The sequence below is a fragment of the Silene latifolia genome, chromosome X (assembly GCF_048544455.1).
Source record: "Silene latifolia isolate original U9 population chromosome X, ASM4854445v1, whole genome shotgun sequence".
In the NCBI taxonomy this organism is placed as follows: Eukaryota; Viridiplantae; Streptophyta; class Magnoliopsida; order Caryophyllales; family Caryophyllaceae; genus Silene; species Silene latifolia.
The window spans coordinates 263,460,982-263,485,347 of NC_133537.1; the positions used below are offsets into that span (position 1 = coordinate 263,460,982).

Here is a 24,366-nt window from a genome sequence, read left to right on the forward strand (position 1 = left end):
CTTTCCTTGTCACTAGCATTCACAACATCTTCATCAATGGGCCACTTCGGCCCTTCATACCTTGTACCACTCCTCAAATGGATGGCACTCACCGACTCATGTCTTGGGGGATTACCTTGAGGTGGTAATTGCCCCTTTTGTCTTTGAGAACTAGAAGATGATAATTGAGACATTTGGGTCTCCAACATCTTTGTGTGAGCTAGTATGTTGTTGATGGTGATGTCTTTTGCTTGGCTATCCTTTTGCATTTGAGTGAAAAACTCTTGTTGGTTCTTTTGCATTTGGAGGACCGCATTTTGAACATCAAAACCTTGGTCATTTGATTGATTGTATGGAGGTTGATTTTGATAACTTTTGTTTTGATTGTAAAAGGGTCTTTGAGCTTGGTTTCTCATTGGAGGTGGGGTGTATGTTTGAGGGTTTTGAACATTTTGACTTTTGTATGAAAGATTGGGGTGGAATTTGGTATTCTCATTGTAACAGTTGGAATAAGGGGTGCCACTTTTTTATGCTTGGAAAGCATTCACTTGTTCACTTGTTCCCCTACATTCACTTTGGTCATGTCCCAAAGTTCCACAATTCTCACATACTCCACTTGGAATTGATGATGATGCCACCATAGCATTAACATGTTGCTTGGGTGATTTGGAGGCCTCTTCAAGTTTAGCCATGGCCGTCTCAAACTTCAAATTAATTGTATCAATATGAGCACTAAGTTGAGCACCCAATTGAGTAATAGAATCCACCTCATGTTTTCCTCCTCTAGTAGCTTTCCGAGGTCTACTATATTGTGAGTTATGGACCGCCATTTCTTCAATTTTGTTCCATGTTTGATTGTCATCAACTTCGGTGAACATACCATTTGATCCCATATTGAGAATGTTTCGGGATTCTTCATATAGACCATTCCAAAATTGTTGTACAAGGAACCACTTGCTAAGTCCATGATGTGGACAAGATCGACAAGTGTTATTGAATATCTCCCATGCTTCATACAAAGATTCCTCATCTCTTTGTTTGAACCCGGTGATTTGGGCTCTCAACATGTTAGTCTTCTCCGGAGGATAGAATTTCTTGTACAAAGCAAGTGCCGATTTCTTCCAAGAATCAATACCAAGAGTAGCCTTATCTAGGATCTTCAACCATTGTTTCGCGGAAACAATCAAAGAAAAAGGAAATAAGACCCATCGAATTTGGTCTTGAGTAACTCCGGTTTGAGAAATCGCATCACAATAGTCACAAAAAGTCTCCATATGAGAATGAGGGTCTTCACTAGGCATCCCTCAAAATTGACTTCTCTCAACCAATTATATAAATGCGGATTTGGCAATGAAATTACCGGTTAAATATTGTGGTGTAGGAGTACCATTTGGTAGGTTCTCCACGGTTGGTATGGAATGTGATGAAAATTTAGGCATTGTGGGTTGATTTTGTGGTGGGTTTTGTATTGGGTTTTCCTCTCCTTCTCTTGCAAAAAGGTTGATGAACTCAATGTTATTTGGTTGAATGTCCACAATCTCACCAATACCTCTCAAAGTATTCCTAGCAAGTCTTCTATTGTTGGTCAAAGTTCTTTCTATTTCAAGATCAATGGGCAACAAGTTACCTTGTGATCTCCTAGACATGCAAAATATCAAACAACTCGAAAACAATTAGAACAATCTTGAGGAGATTGATTTCCCCAAGGTAAAGAAAGACACAACTAAAAACAATTAATAAAAATCAAATCAAGTTAACACCGTCCCCGGCAACGGCGCCATTTTTGGTGTGGAGTAAAACTCGTCGTCAAAAGTTACCCAACCAAAACAATATTTATAACTTCACCAACTACTCTTAGTAAAGAGGTAAGCAAAGGTCGGATCCCAAGGGACGGGTATTGATGTAGGATTTTCAATTGTAAATGGTCGTATCTTAGGGTGTCACAATTTGGGGTTGAGATAGGAGATCAATTAAAACTAATCAACAATAAAAACAAAGCAAGGTAGATAAAATGAAGATGTAAACAATTGATTAAAAGCACTAGGGTATCATGGGTTCATAGGGGAATACATGGGAGTTGATCATACAAACATGTTCTCGAATTATAAGAAAGCAATTATTGTTGTGATGGGATCGAGTTAGTGTATGTCTTACAACCCCTAAGAAGGTTTGGGTCCCGGAGCCGAATCGATTTGATTGTACAACACCTAAAAGTCGACTTAATCCTACCTAATCAACATTATGCATGGTCTAATGAGGCTCGAGTTGGTTTATGTCTTACAAGCCTCATTGAAAAGATAAGTGATGGGTAAAAAATGCAAGGATTCATAGGCTCGCATTTCATCAAACATAACATGTGCATAAGTTGAAATCAGAACAAGCAAGCAAATAAATTATGTGACCATATTAGATTAAGCATGAATCATTCCCCATGTTGGTTTCCTCTAATTACCCATTAACCCTAGCTAAGAAAACTACTCACTCATGATCAAGTTTAACATGCAAACAAGGTTGTCAATCACATTAACAAGGCAAAACATGATGAATGAATGAATGAAAATGATTAACAATAATTAAAGCAAGGATTAATAGAATTATACTTATGGATATTTCACAATAATAATGCAAAGAATAATAGAAGTACTTGATGATTGATGGAAGGTTGTCAATCTCCCAATAAACCCAAATGATCTTCTAATTACCCAAAATAAATGATGAACAATAGAGAAATTAAGAAACGATTACGTATTGAGATTTGTATTAAGACTAAATTAAGATTTGATTACAAGATTAAGGAATGATTACTAATTGATTACAACTTGATTCCTAGATGATTAAGAGAGCATGCTAATCTAAGTAGTACAATGGGGTATTTATACTAAAGATTAGGTACATAAATTGGGGTTACTAAGGGCTTAAATGACTATTAGGTCCTTAAGAAAAGTTGAGGAAATGCTCATCTCTAAGGAAATGAGCATCTCCATTTTGCTAGTCTTGCCATGATCCGAGCGACTTGAAAGCAGGCACGGGCTCTCTGGGGTACGATCCGAGTGGATTGTCAAGGGAGACGCTCGGATCTTCTTACCTCAGGACGAGCGTCTTGGTCACGGGACGCTCGGATGGTGGTGGGGAGATGCTCGGATCCTCTGTGATCCGCTCGGATTCCTTGGCAGGCAGCTTTTCTTCTTTTCTTCCTTCATAATCTGCGAGGATCAATCCGGGGATGCAAGGATTCTTTCGTCATTACCCGTTTCACTTTATTATCTACATAGGCCTTCTAGTATCGTCTTCCCTTTGATGCTTGGTCATTAGATGCGATCAATTTAGCTCCATTTCGTCATGTAAATGCAAGGTTTGCACTCCTCTCCTACCAAGGAAACGAAACCTCAAAGAATATGCAAAATGGGAAACTAAAGATAGTAAATGACCTAATTATGCGCTATAAAGCATAGGAACGAGGCTAATTCGAGGACTAAATGTGCTCAAATATGAGTCACATCACAGATACGTCAATCAAATATTAGAAACAAGGGGGCTGTCTTTCTTAAACATTAGTATTTTATTGACTAATTTTAGTCAGAGATACGCCTTTTAATCCGATATGGTTTGGGCCTTACCAAAATTATGGTGCTTATAAATCTATGACAAAATTGTTTGTTCCATATATAATTTTTGTAGTTACACCATTTGACTTCTGTAAATACACGAAAAAATTGTGTAGATGCACCGATTATTTGCGAATAATCCCGACAAACAGTATAATTGTTTGTGGCTAATTTCTTCAAAAAAAAAATCTGAAGTTCTTCCATAACAAATAAAAAAAACATGGTTTCACTATGTGTCCATTCCTTTCTCTTTATTACTGTAATCTTTATCTTTCTCTTTTTTTGCCTACAATATCTATCTGTTTTCCCTTCAATTCTTCAAACATGCATCAAAACCTTCTAAATTTAAAGCTAAACATTTAATCATAATTAGAGTCAGAATTGTATTTTCCCAAATTTTGTCTACCAAAATTATTATTTTACCTATTCAGAATTTCATGCTCTCCCGGGACAATTCCGACTATCGTGGAATCCTAATTCACCACAAGCATTGTATTTTCTCGGCGCTTTCTTATGTTCTTGCACAGCTTTATCCTTTTGGGATACCATTCGTTTTTCAGACCCCTTAGTCTTTGATTGTATAGGATTTAAGACTGAAACTTCAGTCTGTATCTTTGTACCTAACAACATTTCAAGCTCCTTATTTTTGTTTCTGGACTTTTCACATGTGACACCACTACTACATTCAGACGAACTACTATCTGAGAGCATCATGTCCTTGAAACCTTTAAGTATGTCCATTAACTCATCGATATACTCTGGCTTCTGTTCTTCTATTGTCACACGGGAGAATACTTCAGACCATAGGTTGCCAAGCTTGTTTTTCTAAACCTCTAAAGCGTTGCAATCATCATTCAAGGTCTCAGGCAAATTACCACAAAGTGGCTGACATACAGCCAATTTGCTCGACCTACTTAGCAAATAATGGTTTGGCACTTTTTCGAATCCTTGTTCCTTCAACACATAGAGAGCAGAATACCATGCCTCTCAAATTTTTTGCATGAGCAGCTTAACTTTACTCCATCAGTAATAAAACAAACATAATATATCTTATTTCTCTCATGATCATGGATGGGAATGTTGTCTGTTATATCAACCCCTAAAACTTTAACACCACAAGTAAAACAGGCAGCGTTCCACAAAACTAGAAATTCAGAAAATATGATTGGAGTGTAGAACACAGAAGCGTGCTTCTCCAAAGAGTGAGGTGTTTCAAGACTAGGGAAGGAGTTTTTTTAATCGGCAATTAATTTTGACTGTTTCCATCTTTGAGCATCCATAGCACTTTCAAATCTCATCAAAAACTCCACCAATGTTAAGTTTGGATTCATGAAATTTCCGAAAAAGCTATTTTCGGACTCAGATCTAGATGTGGTCCTCATTAGTTCACCTAAAAACAAATTTCTGAAATATGCTGGGATCCAGGAAGCCCTCATGTCAAACATCGAAGTTAGCCATTCATTTTCGGTTAACCCGTATGAGGATATAACAGAACACCACCGTTCTTCAAACTCAGCCGGCACAATGTCTTCTGCCCATACACATGAACATATCTCTTTCATGAAGTTTGTTTCTCTATAAAGCGTAGATCCAATCTTATCAGGTAGTTTTTTCATGATGTGCCACATGCAATACCTATGATGAGTTTTGTCCTTGAATACTTTCTTAACCCCTGCCTTTATGCCGGCATCCTGGTCAGTAATTATGCACTTAGGATACTTTCCACCCATTGCGGTCAGAAAAGATTGGAACAGCCATGCAAAACCTTCATTAGACTCATTTCTTAGAAGCCCCGCTGCAAACGCCACACATTTTTTGTGATTGTCAACCCCCGTAAAAGGAGCAAATATCATCTTATAAGTATTCATATTGAATGTTGTGTCGAACGATGTCATGTCAACAAAAAGGCTGTAGTTTTTTTATTGATATAGGGTCAACCCAAATAACTCTAGAAAGTCGTCCACGATCGTCAACGTCAAAATCAAAGTAGAAAGAGTTACACATAGCTTTCTGATGCATGAAATTCTCAATCATCATTTGAGCATCATAACCCTTTATGAATTGTTTTACATCTCTCCAAAAATTCTTGAAATCCTCTAGCGATGCTCCCACATTTCGATATTCTTTAACATACTCCTTAAACATCCTGAAACTCTATACGGGTCCTTTATTCACCTTTGAATTCCTAAAATCATAGTCTTGTGTATCAGAGTTAGTTCCCTTGATTCCGAAAAATTGTTATGAGCTTTATTTCTTTACTCCTCTCGCAAGTGAACGATTTATCGTTGTAATATGCAAAAGGGTCGAACCCAAAGGATGGAAATTGTGGCACTAGGATTACCCGTTTATAAACTAGTTTAGTTAGATCTAAAAAAGGTGGTTTGAGTTCTAAACTAATGATTAAAATGTAAACTAAAACAAGTAAGAATTAAGCAACGATTAAGCTAAAACGATGACTAAGAAAGACTAGGACGGTCGGGTTCACCCAAGTAGTATGGAGAGGGGAAATAGGCATGGACTAATGGTTATCTAGGTTGTTACAACATATAGATTCTAACCTCTCGATGTAAATTCTACACTTGAGCCAAGATCAACCAACTTACTCATTCAATTAATCTAACTGAAAAGTTGTTATCAAATCCTAGTTACTACTCAAGTTACTCACTCAAATAGTAGATAGATTATTAGAAGAATTAACTCAACTTACCCATTTGAACAATTCTTCAAACATCTTATGTGCATAACAAGTAGTAAATGTAAACAACCCAAGAATTACCATTAATCCATGCCAAAGGCCTCTCCTTAACACTACAAGGGATTCCCCTACATCCTAGTAAGGCACTACTTACACATGTTCATGATGACATAAACAAAAGGTGAAGAATTTAGCATAAAACAAGCAAGAGAAAACATGTTTGCAAATTCTATTAACTAAACAATTCAATATGTAAACAAATGAAAGATGAACAACAATAGAGAAGAGATTATACCAATATTGAAGACAAAGTTGCAACCTTTGATTAAATAGAAGAATAATCTTCACCAATCTCCAATTAACAACCCAATAATAAATGTAAACAATTGAACAATACTAATTCTAAGCTAATATAAGAAGTGATTAATAATTGATTAAGGAAAGATTAAAGTTTTGACTAAGGGTTTGCATAAGATTAAGGAAATAATTTCAGATCTAGGGTATGTGTCTACAATTGATTAAGGAAGGGGTATTTATACTATCCCCTTGGATTAAACATAAGTAGGAAAAGAAGCCCAATCTCGCGTGTTTGGTCTCTGTGCCGATCAACCGGCTGCCGGCCTCCCTGCCGGCAGCGAGTTCTTTCTTCAAAAATGCATAGAATTGGCTTGGGTGTGTTCCCTGCCGCTGGACTGGCTGCCGGCCTGCCGGCAGAGAACACCTCTTGCTGGGTTTCTTAACTTCAATTCTCCACTTTGATGGTGCGTGTGCCGGTGGACCGGCTGCCGGGGTGCCAACCGGCAGCGAGATGTTCCTTCTTTTTTCTTCAATTCTCTCCTAAATTGTCTAAGGCATGGGAGGGGGTTCCCTGCCGGTGGGCCGGCTGCCGGCCTCCCGGCAGAGAACTCTTCTTCGGCAGTTCATCCTTCCTTTCACCGGGTCGTGTTCCCTACCGGTGGACCGGCTGCCGGCCTACCGGCAGAGAACACTTCTTCAATATTTCAACCTTCATTTCCTCATGCTTATTCATAAAACCGCCTCACTTGCCCCGACTTCTCTATAACTTCCTCAAATCCTGCAAGAGGGGCACAAAATCATAGACGCAGATATCGGGCACAAAATGCAAGATAAGACGTACAAAACCGACTAGATAGGAGTCGGAATACATGAAAGTAGAAGGGAAATTCGGTGTAAATAAATCCTATATTAAACCTCCCCACACTTGAACATTGCTCGTCCCCGAGTAAGTGGGTGAGTCAAAACGAGACCCTTATTCAACTATAGACTAACTATGCTAATAATATCCTATGGAAGGCAATTAACGGGCCTCCTCCGTGCCTTCAACTCACGTAGTCATGCCTATAAGGTAAGGCACAACTCGTAAGGCAAGTGGGGGCTTGCAAGAAAAATGTGATGCATCCGATCATGTGAGCACAAAAGCAAGTAGTAGAATGCATCTAACAAAAATGGTCCACTTCCTCATCAAAGTGGCCGAAATTTTAGCTCAAAAACATGGTCTCGGTCGGGATATACCGTCTCAGAGTCTCAATAGAGGTGGCAGCCCCCTAAGCGTGGCCCAATCAACCCTAGTGTGTCCAATAAAGCTCAAGAAACGAATTCTAGAGCGGGAAAGGGGAAAAAGGGAATAGACCTCCGAGAATTACAAAACCTGCACAAGATTCAACCTAATGACCCATGACTAAGGGGACCTAAGTCAACGACGTCCTCACGGTTTTCACTCGTCTCTCATTTGAATTCCGGGTGTTTTTGTACAAAAAGTAACCAAAACACTCTCCTACTGCGACTCGTGAGAGCGTGCCCGCAATCTAATGTGTAAGACCGTCTTATGTCCAAATGAAATGCAAAATGTAGCAATGCAACAAATCATGAAATGGGGGTTGTAACGGGGCTCGGGAGTAGGGCAAAACGGGATTGGTGCAAGCACCGTTTGGACATGTGAGGTTCAGATCAAGAATAGTCAACATATCACTTCCCACTTCTTATTGCAACATATGAGACACGTCTATGCCCTAACATAGAATCGATTACCAATACTATGCAAAAATTGCATAAACCCAACTCAAATTGGAAAAACTTGAAAATACTCCTCTTATTTCAACAAATGAGCAACGTCTACACCCTAAAAAGAGTTCGGTTTCCCAAAATCAAGCAAAAATTATGTAAACCCGACTCACTTTGGAAAAACATCAAATTGCCCCTTATTTTAGCAACGCCTTTTTCTACCCCTTTAAATGATGAGGAGGGGTGTTGCTTGCTCTTTTCTTTTCTTAACACAAATATTTACAATCACAAATGGCTCTTTTTTGGATTTTTTAGTACTTTTTCATTTTTCTATTTTGTTTTTCATTTCCATATCACAACCTCTTATTTATATACAACGCCAAATGCATACCAAATTTCGACCCAAGTGGATATGTACACTATCCACCACTATGACCCAAATCACCTCCTAAAACACTACTACATGACCGACCAATTCTTGATCAAGGAAAGGTGTATATGGGTGTAGCTAATTTAGTGGGTTTGCCAAATGGAAAGGCTAAAGCTCAAAGGGAGTGAATCAAAAAAGGGGGATAATGGAAGGGACAAAACAAGGTTATTTTGCTATGTGAGGTTCATATGCATGTGAAAACAGATTTTATTTCATAACTTGTGCACAAAAATGAAATGCAAATCATGGTCTAAGGACGGAATGACACATTTATGCGTCTAGACACAACACGTCCCGCGAGGAGACCTACTCACAATCCTAAATGAGGGTTGGGTATGTAAGTACCAACCCTAGGAGGCTCTAATCCTCACCTATGAGTAGCTGGGTCGAGATTTAGGTCTAGCCTACGGTCAATGGTCTCACAGGACGGCCTAGACTCGTTAATCAGGTCCCAAATTCCCCACAACTAACCTATAGACACGGGTACAAGCCACGGGGAGGGACAAGGCACAATTGGGACTTGACTCATCCTTAGGGTATAGCCCTCCCAACCTTGACCACATTGGTGCACATTTATATACAAACCGATGCAAATGATTCTAACCTAAGACAAACACATATGTACATGTTATAATGCATGCGGAAATTGAAATGAACATAAGATAAACATGCAACGAGTTGACTAAACCTAGCAGTATATCAACACCAACACAACAATCCAACAGTTCCCAGAAGGAACATCCAAGGCACAAAATCCCATCCTCCTTAAAATATGCAAGATATATAAAGAAAGAACGGTAAAGGAGTAAGACATTAGAATGAGTTTACCAAGCGGGTCTTCTAGCTCCTTTTAGCCTCAAATGGTCAATGTCTATGCCAAAGGTTAGCCAACAACAAGTATATATTTACAATACAATGAGTTTGGATTAAGGGAGTCATACTCAGCTTAGAATGAGTTTACCAAGCGGGTCTTCTATTTTTTTGGATTTTTTTGAAATTTTGTCAAATTTACAAACTTTATTTACAAATATATACAAAGTAGATATTTCCCTCTCCACACTTAAGATTTATATCGTCCTCGATGGAACGAAATGTAGGGAGGAAATAGGGAAAGTAAAAGACATATTTTTGGATTTGGCTTGAATTTTTTGAAATAAAAACATGTTTTTGTGGTTTTGAAATTTTTTTTGAAATTAAACAACTTGTTTTTGTATTTTTTTTTTTTGGTCCTCCTCCCCACACTTGCTATATACAACCTCCGGTGAAGGAGGAAGTGTGGGTGGGAGGCAAATAGGAAAGAAATGAACGTGTTTTTGTATTTTGTTGATTTTTTTTTTTTTTTTTTGAAAATAAAAGACATGTTTTTTGTATTTTTGAATATATAGGATCTCCTCCCCACACTTATCTATATACATAGTGTATGGAGGAGATTCGGAAATTAAAATGCGTGTTTTTGTCAAATTTTCAATTTTTTAGTTTTTTGTGATTTAAATGGGGATGCAATGCATGAACTAGACTACATGCAATATTGAAATGACAATGCGAACAATGCTAAGTGGATGCAATTCCTATATGTGACAATATATTACAAAATTGAAATCTAATGCAAGCTTAGATGAATGAAACTACATGATTACTAGGCTAAATATATGACAAGTAATCTAAATGCATACAAAAGAAAATATGAATGACAGATTTTGGATTAAGGGAGTCATACTCAGCTTTGGATTGGATTGGGAGCAGAAGTAGGCCAAAAAGAACTAGGCCATCTAGGACTAGTCGTCCTCTTCATCATCTTCATCATTTCTCGTTCTGAACTCGGGTTCCCGGATGAAGTCATCCGTGTTCATGCCCATGGTGGAGTCACCCGGCCCCATGGTGGTGTCGATGAACAACTCTTGGTTCCCACCCGAACCACTAGCAAAGCCGGCCTCACCAAAATGGAGGGAGCTCCTCCAAACCATCGAGTATCATTCCCCTCTCCTTGAGTAGAGGTCGGGGTGGGGAAAACCGGGGCGCTAAAGTAATCCGGCTGAATGTTCATGTCGGCGTAGGCAAAGCTCCCGTCCTTTAGGTACCCACCATCTGGCTCAAGGTAGTAAGAGGGTACGAGGCCGGAAGGGTGTTTGTAATGCCTCCTCCGATAGTCATCAAAGATAGGGAATTGCCCCGTAGCTTGGTCGAAATAGATCATATCCAACCATTGTTCTATCCCACGCCTCTCAGTAGCGGCCGTTTGTAATCCCAACCTCATGTCATTCATGAATGACACCAAGTCGGAGTGGAGCGGGGTCGGTTTAGGAGGTTGATGAGAAGAGGATCCTTCGCCAAATTGAGGATTCCACGGGTTGGATTGAAAGACGGAGGGAGTTGGCATCATGAACCGGAGATTGGACTCGGTTTGAGTCGGGTTATCCCTCCCATAGGTGATAGGATGCTCTTGGGGAGGTTGGGATGGGTCCTCCTCCGCTTCAATTTCAAGGAGGTAGGAATCTTGGTCGGGCTTAATTTTCATTTTGTTGGCATTTGGAAGCGGGATGGAGTTCCGCCTTTGGATTTGCCAATAGTCAAGGCCGTCGAAGGGGTTTTGCTTGATCTATTCAAGGTATTTCCTCATGTAGTCCTTTGTGATGTAGGTCTCCCCGAGTAGCCAATTCATGGTGGATAAGTCCACCGGTCGGTCAAGGCTCTTGGCTATGCGGGTGATGATGCCACCCACATGAAGGAGGACATTTTGCCCCGAAGAGTTAGCCAATTTGGCGAGGTGGAGGGCCATGTGATGGGCAATATTGATTTTATAGGGTTTGGGTTTCGTGATCAAGTAAGAGCCCAAAATTTCAAGTTTGATAACCCTAAAAATCCAAGGCTCATCGAAGGCAAAAACAGTACACCCCATAAATCGGTGCCATATTCTTATGGGTGCATTGTGACAAGAGGTAGCCGGTCGTTTCACACCATTTCTATCATCTAGCCCCAAAATAGCTTTCCACACCCGTGAAAAGTGAAGGGTTTTGGGTGCCTTGTGTGAAGGGGCATTTTCTAACCCAAACATATTGGCAAGTCGGGCAACGGAAATGGTGTGTTCTCGGTTCATGACACTAAAATGTAGTTGTGCCACCATACCGGTTCCTCTATCCTTATCAATACGCAAACTACTCAGAAATTCCCATGTAATTCGGGGGTAAGTCCGCTCATGCATATTATACATTCCTTTCATACCGACTCCCCTAAAAAAAGCTTCCGTTTCTTTGTCTAAACCTAGGTTTCTCATAGATGCGTGACAAATAAACCTAGTCGGGGTTAAGGGGCATTGCTTGAAGAGGATAAATTTACCTTTTTGGGTTTGAGTTACAAACCCAACCTCCGGAAAATCGGGATCCGAGATGGTATCATTGGTCGCCGCCTCGACAAGTTGTTGTTGTGCCCTAGCAAGGTTGCCTCGTGTTCGCTTTCCTGCTATTGATGAAGGAATAGGAAGGTTAGTGATGAAGTAGGGTGGTTGGTTGGGTGATTGTTGAAGGTAAGGAGAGGATAGGTGAATTAGGAATGGGAAAGGGTGTTTTTAGAGAGTAGAAATTCTGAAAATAATGAAAGAAATTGGGGGGGTTTTCGTGTATAATTGTAGTCTGTCGGGGCTCTGTGCCGGTGGGGGCACCGGCTGATGGTCCACCGGCAAGGAGTCCCTTACTTGAATTCAAAATTTTCGAATTTTTTTCAGACGATTAATGGCTCGCTGCCGGTGGGGACACCGGATGCCGGTTCATCGGCAGGGAGCTCCTCTCCTTCTCCTTTTTCAGTCTTTTGTTCATCAATCCCGTGTTCTCTGCCGGTGAGCCGGCTGCCGGCCAGCCGTCAGGGAACACGCCTTCCTTCGTTTCTTCGTTTTTACCTTGTTGACAGGTCTCCCTGCCGGTGGGCCGGCTGCCGGCCTGCCGGCAGGGAGCTCTCCTACTTCCCTTGTGCATTGTGTGTTCTTCAGTTGTGGGATTCCCTGCCGGTGGGCCGGCTGCCGGCCTACCGGCAGAGAATCACCTTCCTTCAGTTTTCATAAGTTTCCTCAACAAAGGAGTGTTCCGGTGAGCCGGCTGCCGGCCTTCCGGCAGGGAACACTCATTCCTTCAATTCTTCAATTTTTTCAACAATTTGGAAATATGCTCGCTGCTGGTGGGGGCACCGGCTGCCGGTCCATCGGCAGGGGAGCATTATACATGAAAATTCTTTCTTTTTCTCTTCTTTCTTTTTCACTTTCTCCTTGTCCATGTAAATCCGACTCTTTCACTTGCCCATTTCCTAGTGTTTTCCCCTCTCAAACCAACGTATCATGTCGGGAGTTGGGGCAAGTGAAGGGTCCCATTACGCAATCCAATATGCCAACTACGAGGCTTCCTAAATCTCCCATTATCTAACTATATGCATGCTATATACAAATGCTGATTCTTGTGGGACTCCACCAAACCAATTCATGTTCAAGCTTGAGATTACGCATCCCCCAAGGATGGGGGTCTTCCAATTCAAGTTCACCTCGGGTCTCGATGGGTTAACCCTCATAAAAATATTTGACTCGGTGTACATTTACCTTGAAGCATTCACCCTTGTTATTCTTCAACTCAAATGATCTATATGGAAACATGGTCACTACTTCAAAGGGTCCCGACCATCGGCACCTCAACTTCCCGGGAAATAGTTGGAATCGGGAGTTGAAGAGTACGACCTTGTCTCCTACAACGATTTCCTTCCTTGTGATCTTCGAATCATGCCATTGCTTTGTTCGCTCCTTGTAGAGTTTGGCATTTTCATAGGCGTCCATCCTCAACTCGTCAAGTTCATTGAGTTGAAGGAACCGCTTGTTCCCCGCGGCATCCAAATCACAGTTGAGCTCCTTGAGAGCCCATCTTGCTCGATGCTCTAACTCAAGGGGTAAATGGAAAGACTTGCCAAAGACCAAACGGTAAGGTATGGTGCCGATTGGGGTCTTGTAAGCGGTTCTTAGAGCCCATAACACGTCATTGAGTTTGGCACTCTAATCCTTTCAAGACTTGTTCACAACCCGCTCCAAAATAGCCTTGATTTGTCGATTCGATACTTCCACTTTCCCGTTGGTTTGGGGGTGGTAAGAAAGAGCTACTTTGTGTCGGACGTCGTACTTTTTGAGTAGAGAGTAGATGGTACGGTTGATGAAATGTGACCCACCATCACTTATAACGGCCCAAGGCACTCTGAAGCGGGGGAAAATATAGTCCTTGAATAGCTTAGTCACCACTTTTGAATCATTGGTAGGGGCGGCTATAGCTTCTATCCATTTGGACACGTAATCCACCGCAACCAATATATATTGGTTGCCAAATGATGATGGAAACGGTCCCATGAAATACACACCCCATACATCGAAGAGCTCTACTTCCAAAATGTTGTTCAAAGGCATTTCATCTCGCCTTCCAATATTGCCCCTTCTTTGGCAAGAATTACATGACTGGACCATGGCATAAGCATCCTTGAATAGGGAGGGCCAATAGAATCCACAAAGAAGGACCCGGGCTTGGGTCCTTGAGGTGGACAAATGTCTTCCATATATAGTATCATGGCAAGCTTGAAGGATTGCTTGACCCTCTTCTTGGGTGACACATCTTCGATAAATCCCATCATTGTACCTTCTATATAGGAAAGGATATTCCCATACATATCTCCTAGACTCATATCTTAGCTTCTTCCTAGCTTGGTTGTCAAGTTCTTCCGGGATAAAGTTGGAGCTCAAGTAGTTAGCTATATCCGCATACCAAGGATCAGAGTGCGTGATAGCTAAGATAAAGTCATCGGGCAACCACTCATCAATGGAGATTCCATCATCAACATCCCCTCGGGATTCTCTAGTCAACCTTGATAGGTGGTCCGCAACAAGATTTTCGGACCCCGGTTTATCTTTGATTGTGACATCAAACTCTTGCAACAACAATACCCAACGGATCAATCTCGGTTTAGCATCCTTCTTGATCATAAGTTGCTTGATGGCGGTGTGATCCGTGTAGACAATGACTTTGGAACATAAGAGGTAAGGTTGGAACTTCTCAAAAGCATACACCACCGCCAACATTTATTTCTCCATGGTGGTGTAATTGCATTGAGCATTGTCTAAGGTCTTGCTTATATATGCTATCACATGGAGCTTCTTGTTATGTCTTTGGCCCAAGACCGCCCCCAACGCAAAGTCACTTGCATCACACATCAACTCGAAGGGGAGGTCCCAATTGGGTGGTTGCACTATTGGAGCCGATATCAAGGCTTACTTGAGCCTACAAAAACTTTCAACACAAGATTGATCAAATATGAAGGGAGTGTCCTTAGCCAAAAGTAAGGTGAGGGGTTTAGCGATTTTTGCAAAATCTTTGATAAACCGTCGGTAAAACCCTGCATGGCCTAAGAAACTCCTCACACCCTTGACATTTGTGGGTGGGGGAAGTTTCTCAATCACCTCAACTTTTGCTTTATCCACTTGGATCCCCTCCTTAGAAATTACATGTCCTAGAACCACTCCCTTTTGCACCATAGAATGGCACTTCTCCCAATTTCAAATTGTATCGGATGCAAGTTTGGAGAACAAGGGAGAGTTTCTTTAGGCAATCATCAAATGAGGTGGCATGGACACTAAAATCATCCATGAACACCTCTATAGACTTCTCAATATACTCGGAAAAGATAGACATCATAGCCCGTTGAAATGTCCCGGGAGCATTGCAAAGGCCAAACGGCATTCTCCGATATGCGAAGACACCGTAAGGACAAGTAAAAGTAGTCTTTGCTTGATCATCCGGGTGGATGGGTATTTGGAAAAACCCGGAATAACCGTCAAGAAAGCAAAAATACTCATGGTTTGCAAGTCTCTCGAGCATTTGGTCAATGAATGGTAAGGGGAAATGATCTTTGATTGAGGGGGAATTAAGCTTCCTATAATAAATACACATTCTCCATCTCGTGACCGGTTAGGTGGAGATAAGTTCACCATCCTCATTCTCAACCACGGTCATACTGCCCTTTTTGGGGATGATTTGAACCGGGCTAACCCAATCGCTCCCGGAGATGGAGTAGATAATTATGGCCTCAAGCAACTTATCAACTTCTTTCATTACCATCTCCTTCAATTTTTCATTTAACCTTCTCATAGGTTGGGCGGAAGGAGTGAATCCATCCTCAAGTGTGAAATGGTGCATGCACACTCGGGGATTGATTCCCGTGAGGTCATCAAGGCTATACCCAATGTCTTTCTTGTTTTCCTTAAGGACTTTCAAGAGTTTTTCTTTTTGTGAAGCAAATAGGTCCGCATTGATGTTCACGGGGAAGGAGTGTACCTAATCGAGATAGGCATACTCAAGGGAAGGGGGCAAAGGTTTGAGGTCTACCTTAGGAGGGCTCGTACCCTCAACTTCATCCAAGATAGGTGGTAGAGCTTCGTAATCTTCCTCCAAATGCTCCCCCGAGAACTTGTCCTTAGCTTCTTCAATAACTTCTTCCAACATGTCTATGGAGTAAACACTTTCAAACATAGGTTGTGACATGGCTCCGGTCAAAGAGAATTCAACTACATTCCCTCCCACCTTGAAGGTGAGTTTCCCCTCCTTGACACTAATATTAACATCTCCGGTCGCTAGGAAAGGTCTTCCTAGTATAATAGGCGTTTGTTGATCCTCTGGGATGTCAAGTACCACGAGATCTGCCGGGATGTAGAAGTTACCAACCTTAACCGGCACGTCTTCAATCACACCCATCGGTCTTTGGACCGATCTATTGTCAAGTTGTAATGTCATGGAGGTTGGAATCATGTCATGTAACCCAACTTTCCTCACAATGGGAAGAGGTAGAATGCTAACACCAGCACCAAGATCACAAAGTGCCCTTTTAATGCTCACATTACCCACCGTGCACGGGATGGAAAAACTACCCGGATCTTGTAATTTCTCCGGCATGGGATTGAGTAAGATTGCACTACATTCCCCTCTAAGAGAGACTGGACCATCTCCTACAATGCTTCTCTTCTTGGTCAATACATCTTTCAAGAATTTTGTGTAGAGCGGCATTTGTGTCACTACCTCGGTGAAAGGTAATGAAACTTCAAGCTTCATCAACATGTCCAAGAATTTGGAGAACTTCCTCTCCTTATTCATAACTCTACTTCTATTTGTAAATGGGATTGGAGGGTTAATAGCCTTTTCGGGGGTTGAGGTTTGCTTGGTGTTAGCTACTTCATTCGCTTCTTTTCTTTTCCCTTGGTCTCTTTCAACCACTCTTTCTTGGTTTCTTTCAACGACTATTTCATCCAAAACAAAGTTCTCATTATCTTCAATATAGTCACTCACCTTCCCCTTCTTAGTGTTGTCAACTCTACTTGATGGTGAGGGAGGTGGACTCTCTTCACCATCCTTCATCACATATGTCTTCCTCTTAGCTTCATAGTCCTTGTAAGTGTCCTCCAAGTCTTTCTCACTCCTCAGGGTCACCACATGAGCTTGTTGGTGTGGTGGTGGTCCATCCCTAGGATGAAAGCCTTGAGGAGGCAATGAGTGAGCAGCTCTTTGTGAAGAAGGGGGGTTTTGGTTGGCCATATATGAATCAAATGTCCTTTGATGTGCTTGGACATTTTCAAGCTCGGTCTTCAAGCTTTTGAATTGATTGTCAACCTTGGCATCCATGTCCCTTAGCAATTTCTCAAGAGAAGAGGTGGGGTTGGGTGGTTATATGTATTGTTGTTGATTTTGTAGAGGTTGGTAGGAATTTTGTTGTTGTTGATACCCTTGTTAGTATCCTTGTTGTTGATTCAATGGTTATTGAGATTGTTGGTTTGATTGGTAGCCTTGTTGTTGGTATGGAGGGATTTGGTTTTGGTTGTGGTAGTTGTCTCTTTGATGAGGTGGGACATAGTTGGGATTGTCATGTTGCCTTTGGCCTCGGTAGTTGGAGCCTTGGCCTTGGTTTTGATTGTATTGCCTAGAATTGGCGGGCTTTGGTGGAGGCATGTATTGAGGTTGTTGATACTTCGGGTCCAATGGTTGCCCCGCATATGAAAGTTTTGGGTCTTTGTTAGGGAAGGCGCGGTAGAAGGACTCATGACGTTGGTAGGAGACCCTCGGTGAACCTTTACCTTGAAGAGCAAAGCACTCTTGTTGATCATCTTGAGGAATAGATGAACAATACTCAATGGTGTGCCCCACATCGCCACAATAATCGCAAAACATTTGAGGTAGATAGTGCATAGGTGGGGACCTAGGTTCTTGTAGGTAATAGACCTTGGAATGGCTAGGTCCACCCTCTTTGGCATGCTTCGAGTCTCCATGCTTCTTTTCCAATTTGAACTCTTCAAATTCCTTTGTCAAAGTATCCAATTTCGCCTTATACTCCATCTCTATCTTGGAAGGTCCTTCACTTTTGTAGTCCATATCTCTAGCATAACTACTCTCCATCTCGGAAATGTTTTGAATCATTTCCGTGATTTAAGCGTTATTCATTCCATCAAAATTTCCACCCGATGCCGCCACGATCATGTCCCGGAACCTTTGCTCAAGAGTTTGGAAAAAGGTTTGGGTGGTCATCCATTTTGGGATACCGTGGTGTGGACAAGATGCGAGGAGGTCTCTTAAACGTTCCCAAACTTCACTTAGAGTTTCCATGGGTCTTTGTTTGAAAGTTTGAATCACATGGCGAATTCTTGCGGTCTTAGAAGGTGGGTAGAACTTGTTGATGAAGGCCTTGGATAGAGCTTCCCAAGTAGTGAACGTGCCCGGCTCATGGGAATTTAACCATTTCTTAGCGTTATCCTTTAAAGTGATAGGGAAGAGCATCAAGAGAATTTGCTCCTTCGTCACACCGTTATGCTTAATGGAACCCGCTTTCTCTTTGAAAGATGTAAGATGTTGGTGTGCATCTTCATTCTTCATCCCATGGAAAGTGTCTTGGTGCATATAGTTGATTACATGATGTCGGAGTTCAAATGTATTGGGAGCAAGAGCTCCATAGTTGATAGTCGAACATGCCCAGTTGGGGTCCGGTATATTGTAATAGCCCATTGGTTGGTCCGCCATGTCTTCGTTTATGAGATTGTTTCGTGGAGATTCGATTTCGTTTGTATGGTTGGAATGTTGTGAATGGATTGGTGAATTTTGTGGTGAATCAATGGGAGAGTTTTGAGGTGGAGAGTTATGTGGAATGTGAAGTGGTGATAGGGTGGAGGAATAGGGTGGTTGGTCTAAGTTATCAATTGTGGAATTTTAGGTAATTGGCGGGTTAAGAGTTGGTGGAGATCCTCGAATTGCCGAAAGAGCTAATCTTCTTCCCCGGAGTGTCCTCTCGATCTCGTGGTCAAGCGAGAGAAGAGGTCCGATATAGCACGTATTCATACACTTAACAAAAGATCAAATAGTCCTAATGCAAGAGTTGCACTAGGACAAGGGGAGAAAATAAACAAGCAAGCAACAAATAAAAGAACTAAGCCTAGATGAAAACAAATGATCCTATCCAATATTACCGTCCCCGGCAACGGCGCCAAAAACTTGTTATGAGTTTTATTTCTTTACTCCTCTCGCAAGTGAACGATTGCTCGCTGTAATATGCAAAAGGGTCGAACCCAAAGGATGGAAATTGTGGCACTAGGATTACCCGTTTATAAACTAGTTTAGTTCGATCTAAAAGAGGTGGTTTGAGTTCTAAACTAATGATTAAAATGTAAACTAAAACAAGTAAGAATTAAGCAATGATTAACATGGTCTAAAACGATGATTAAGAAAGACTAGGATGGTCGGGTTCACCCAAGTAGTATGGAGGGTGGGAAATAGGCATGGACTAATGGTTATCTAGGTTGTTACAACATGTAGATTCTAACCTCTCGATGTAAATTCTACACTTGAGCCAAGATCAACCAACTTACCCATTCAATTAATCTAACTCAAAACTTGTTATCAAATCCTAGTTACTACTCAAGTTACTCACTCAAATAGTAGATAGATTATTAGAAGAATTAACTCAACTTACTCATTTGAACAATTCTTCAAACACCTTATGTGCACAACAAGTAGTAAATGTAAATAACCCAAGAATTACCATTAATCCATGCCAAAGGCCTCTCCTTAACACTACAAGGGATTCCCCTATATCCTAGTAAGGCACTACTCACACATGCTCATGATCACATAAACAAAAGGTGAAGAATTTAGCATAAAACAAGCAAGGGAAAACATGTTTGCAAATTCTATTAACTAAACAATTCAATATGTAAACAAATGAAAGATGAGAACAATAATAGAGAAGAGATTATACCAATATTGAAGACAAAGTTGCAACCTTTGATTAAATAGAAGAATAATCTTCACCAATCTCCAATTAACAACCCAATAGTAAATGTAAACAATTGAACAATACTAATTCTAAACTAATATAAGAAGTGATTAATAATTGATTAAGGAAAGATTAAAGTTTTGACTAAGGGTTTGCATAAGATTAAGGAAATAATTTCAGATCTAGGGTATGTGTCTACATTGATTAAGGAAGGGGTATTTATACTATCCCCTTGAATTAAACATAAGGAGGAAAAGAAGCCAATCTCGCGTGTTTGGTCTCTGTGCCGGTCAACCGGCTGTCGGCCTCCCTGTCGGCAGCGAGTTCTTTCTTAAAAAATGCATAGAATTGGCTTGGGTGTGTTCCTTACCGGTGGACCGGCATACCGGCAGAGAACATCTATTGCTGGGTTTCTTAACTTCAATTCTCCACTTTGATGGTGCGTGTGCCGGTGGACCGGCTGCCGAGGTGCCAACCGGCAGCGAGATCTTCCTTCTTTTTTTCTTCAATTCTCTCCTAAATTTTCTAAGGCATGGGAGGGGGTTCCCTTCCGGAGGCAGGCCGGCAGAGAACTCTTCTTCAGCAGTTCATCCTTCCTTTCACCAGGTCGTGTTCTCTGCCGGTGGACCGGCTGCCGGCCTACCGGCAGAGAACACTTCTTCAATATTTCAACCTTCATTTCCTCATGCTTACTCATCAAACCGCCTCACTTGCCCCGACTTCTCTATAACCGCCTCAAATCCTGCAAGAGGGGCACAAAATCATAGACACAGATATCGGGCACAAAATACAAGATAAGACGTACAAAACCGACTCGATAGAAGTCGGAATACATGAAAGTAGAAGGGAAATTCGGTGCAAATAAATCATATATCACAAATGTACCACTGTGTTTGGGGTAGATAGAAGGTGCGTCTGACCTTCGTAAAAGTCAACAGTAATATATTTTTCTTTAACATTCCTTTTGAGAAAAATCCTTGCACTACATGAAATTCTAGTCTTCTGCCTCCTTTTCACCTTTCCTCTAGGTTTACTCTCACCCGCCTTACTACACACACAATATTTAGTCATCACCACCCCATCTACAATTCTTTGTGTCGACTTCCTCATTTTAAACCCAGAATTGGCAGCATAAGTTTTGTACAACTACATTCCGTCAACCAAATTTTCGAAACTCATTCCCACATTAGGCTTCAAATTCGGTGCATAAACAGGTATCCTTTCTTTGGAGTTTAGAGGGATTACTGGTGAGTCTGCAAATAACAGATAGCATACATTATATTAGTACATGAATCAGCGGAAACCTTAACAACTGAAATGCATCAATTATATTCCTAGATACACTAAGTCACTAATCGATAACTAAATAGCCTATGACTATGCATCGTTTAAATTTGTGCCAGAACTGATTTACATCAAGTATATTACGATTGTCTAGCAAAGGGCTAGCTCATTGTGGATCATTACACCAAAAAACCAGTTTGACTATCAAATTTAAAGGTAAATCAGAAGGAATGATACGTTCAATATAGTGTGTCTGAAACAAATTACCCCAAAATGACCATAAACAGAAAATTGGTCATCGGAAACAAATTTAGTGAGTTCTAATTATCATCAATTTGATATCCAGATACATTAATCAGACTTGTAAAACATCAGGACAGCAGGTCTAATTCATTGCCTAAATTTGTCTTAAAACTAGCATGCAGGATTTATATTAACATATACGCCATCTGAAATCTGACACACATCAATTATATTACCAGGTACGCCAATCAAAATTTAGAAACATTAGTTCGATTGAAACAATCATCATCTGGCTTTTTGCTAAGAATAGGCTGCTTACTACGCAGAGGCTTCTAAGGTTTGGGGTTTTATCTGATGGTCTCTGCTGCATCTGTGCTGCTGCCCAAGAGTCTCAGGAACATTTGTTCTTTGGCTGCCACTTCAGCATGCAGTGTATGCAGTTGGTGAGTCAATGGCTGGGTATGAATTGGTCTAGCATCTCCTTGGATGATATGTTGCATTGGAAATACAGGAGTCTTTTGAAGAAACAGGTTGTAATGGCCTGTATAGCGAGCTTGATCTATAGCATATGGGCGTGCAGGAACTCTGCCAAGCATGATGGATGCATTCCTAGACCAGCTAGGGTGCTTCAACAGGTTCAAAGTATGGTAAAATTTTGGTTGCAGGTGATTCAATCAGAAGGTAATTTACTCAAGAGTCGACCTTGGCTTGTAGCTAGGAACCTTCTTATTGTCTGATAAGTGAGAGTGATGTAGTGAGGACTGATTGTATTTGTGCGGACCGTAATTTAAATGGTCTACTGTTCCTTGTAATTTGAATGATCGTTGAGCTTAATGAGAATTTTCACATTCTACCGAAAAAAAAAACAATCATCATTTAAAGGTAACTCAGAAGGAATGATAGGTTCAATATAGTGAATCTGAATCACATTACCCCAGAATGACCATAAACAGAAACTTGGTTATCGGATACAATTTTAGTCAGTACTAATTATCATCTATTTGATATCCAAATACATTATTCAGTCTTGTAAAACATCAGGACAACATGTCTAATTCATTGCCTAAATTTGTCTTAAAACTGGCATGCAGGATTTATATTAACAGATACGCCTTCTGAAATCTGACACGCATCAATTATATTACCAGGTACGCCAATCAAAAATTAGAAGCAAGAGGGCTAGTTTGACATCAGCTTTTTTCAAAAAACTAATACGCATGAACTATATCACTATATACACCACATAAACGTCAAAACACAACAGCAAAAAACCTTAAACATTATGTCTCATCTGATTAATGTAGCCATAATTCACACCAATTACTTCACTAGATACACCGACTCACAACAATAATAATACACTAAAAACAGACCTTGAATAATAATTCCGCAACAATTAAAGATATACCTATACCTAATTCAGAAGATATCTGTCTGAATGCATTACTAGCAGCTGGAACAATTGAATCAGTAGGATCAACCAAATCACTGCATTCTACGATTTCCATTAGAACCCTACAAATCGACACAAAAATACGAAAGTCTTTGAAATCAAAACAGTACAAATTGACAGGTACATACATCAATTTTGTGACAACAATAGAAAGATTTAGGAAACTTACATCAATTCCTGCAAGAAATTAGTTCGAGTGAATCAATTTTCGCTGAATTTCTGGCGTTATTGATCGATAATCGCAAATTTTCTGGGTTTTTTTATTGACGTGTTTAGTTAGAGATTTTGTGAGAAAAGGTAACGGTGGAAAAGTCAATTGAAGTAAAAAATACGAGAATTTGCTGGGCTTTTGTATGCGTTAACATTAAAGTACGGCCTTACGATTTATTTAATCTTGTGGTTGTACTTCGTTCTCACCGTCTGCGCCGAGTGTTCGTTCTAATAGGATCCCACCTATATATATATATATATATATATATATATATATATATATATATATATATATATATATATATATATATATATATATATATATATATATATATATATATATATATATATATATATATATATATATATATATATATATATATATCAATCAATCAATACTATATATTAATTCTAGAAACCAAGGGACTTCAATGTAATTAAAAGAAGTTATACAAATTAATTATACTATATAGTTTTAAATCACTAACACCGTGTGATGGACCCGATCAAGGGATCTCAATGCAAATATTATATAGTTTTGGTTAAAATTAAATTATATAGAAGCTTGGTAATTTTCCTAAACATGGTCAATTTCCTTAAAATAAAATAATTGATTAAGATAGTCAATTTCCTTAAAATAAAATAATTAATTAAGATGGTCAATTTTCTTAAAATAAGTACAAAAATATAATATAAGTAGGTTATAAATAATTCAAGTTAGATTCCATAATATATAATATTGCACGATTCTTTCGATTTGATTTAATGCATATATGTAATATATTTATATAAATATATAATCACTCATTTGAATTGTAAAAGTAACAATATTATCAGCGAGATTAGTGAAAGTGGTAGAAATAACGGGAGTAGTGAAATAATCAATATTAATCCGGCAATAGTAAAAGTAACAATTATTACGGTCAGAGTAGTGAAATTATCAATATTAACGCGGCAGTGGTGACAGTAACAATAACTACGGCGGGAGTAGTGAAAGTAACAATGATTACGGGCAAGTAGTGAAATGTTATTACTATTGTTTCATTAATAAGACTAAAATATTAATAGCGGGAGTAGTGAATTTGTCTCAAAATTTATTTAATCGTAATTTTAGGATATGCCATAGAAAAAT

The 24,366-nt window shown here is 40.0% G+C and overlaps 1 protein-coding gene and 1 non-coding gene across 2 annotated transcripts; one reads left to right on the top strand and one right to left on the bottom strand.

Annotated features, from left to right (window-relative positions):
- Positions 1-939: 939 nt before the first annotated feature.
- Positions 940-1,046, top strand: LOC141625553 (small nucleolar RNA R71). Its single transcript, XR_012535327.1, has one exon. It is a non-coding gene; the product is annotated as a small nucleolar RNA R71 (small nucleolar RNA).
- A 2,973-nt stretch (positions 1,047-4,019) lies between these two features.
- LOC141620038 (protein FAR-RED IMPAIRED RESPONSE 1-like) lies at positions 4,020-5,437 on the bottom strand. The gene is made up of 3 exons (XM_074437013.1): positions 4,870-5,437; positions 4,625-4,728; positions 4,020-4,409 (listed from the first exon to the last, which is right to left on the bottom strand). Exons 1-3 carry the CDS (start codon positions 5,435-5,437, stop codon positions 4,020-4,022), a joined length of 1,062 nt encoding a protein of 353 aa, XP_074293114.1.
- Positions 5,438-24,366: the final 18,929 nt, after the last annotated feature.

Excerpts from the sequence above, each read along its gene's own strand:
- LOC141620038 (XM_074437013.1), bottom strand. The coding sequence starts at position 5,437 with ATGATATTTGCTCCTTTTACGGGGGTTGACAATCACAAAAAATGTGTG. Across the intron at positions 4,729-4,869 it reads GTTTTTGATGAGATTTGAAA|TTTTGTGGAACGCTGCCTGT; the intron begins GTGCTATGGATG and ends CTGAATTTCTAG. Across the intron at positions 4,410-4,624 it reads AGAGAAATAAGATATATTAT|AAAAACAAGCTTGGCAACCT; the intron begins GTTTGTTTTATT and ends TTAGAGGTTTAG.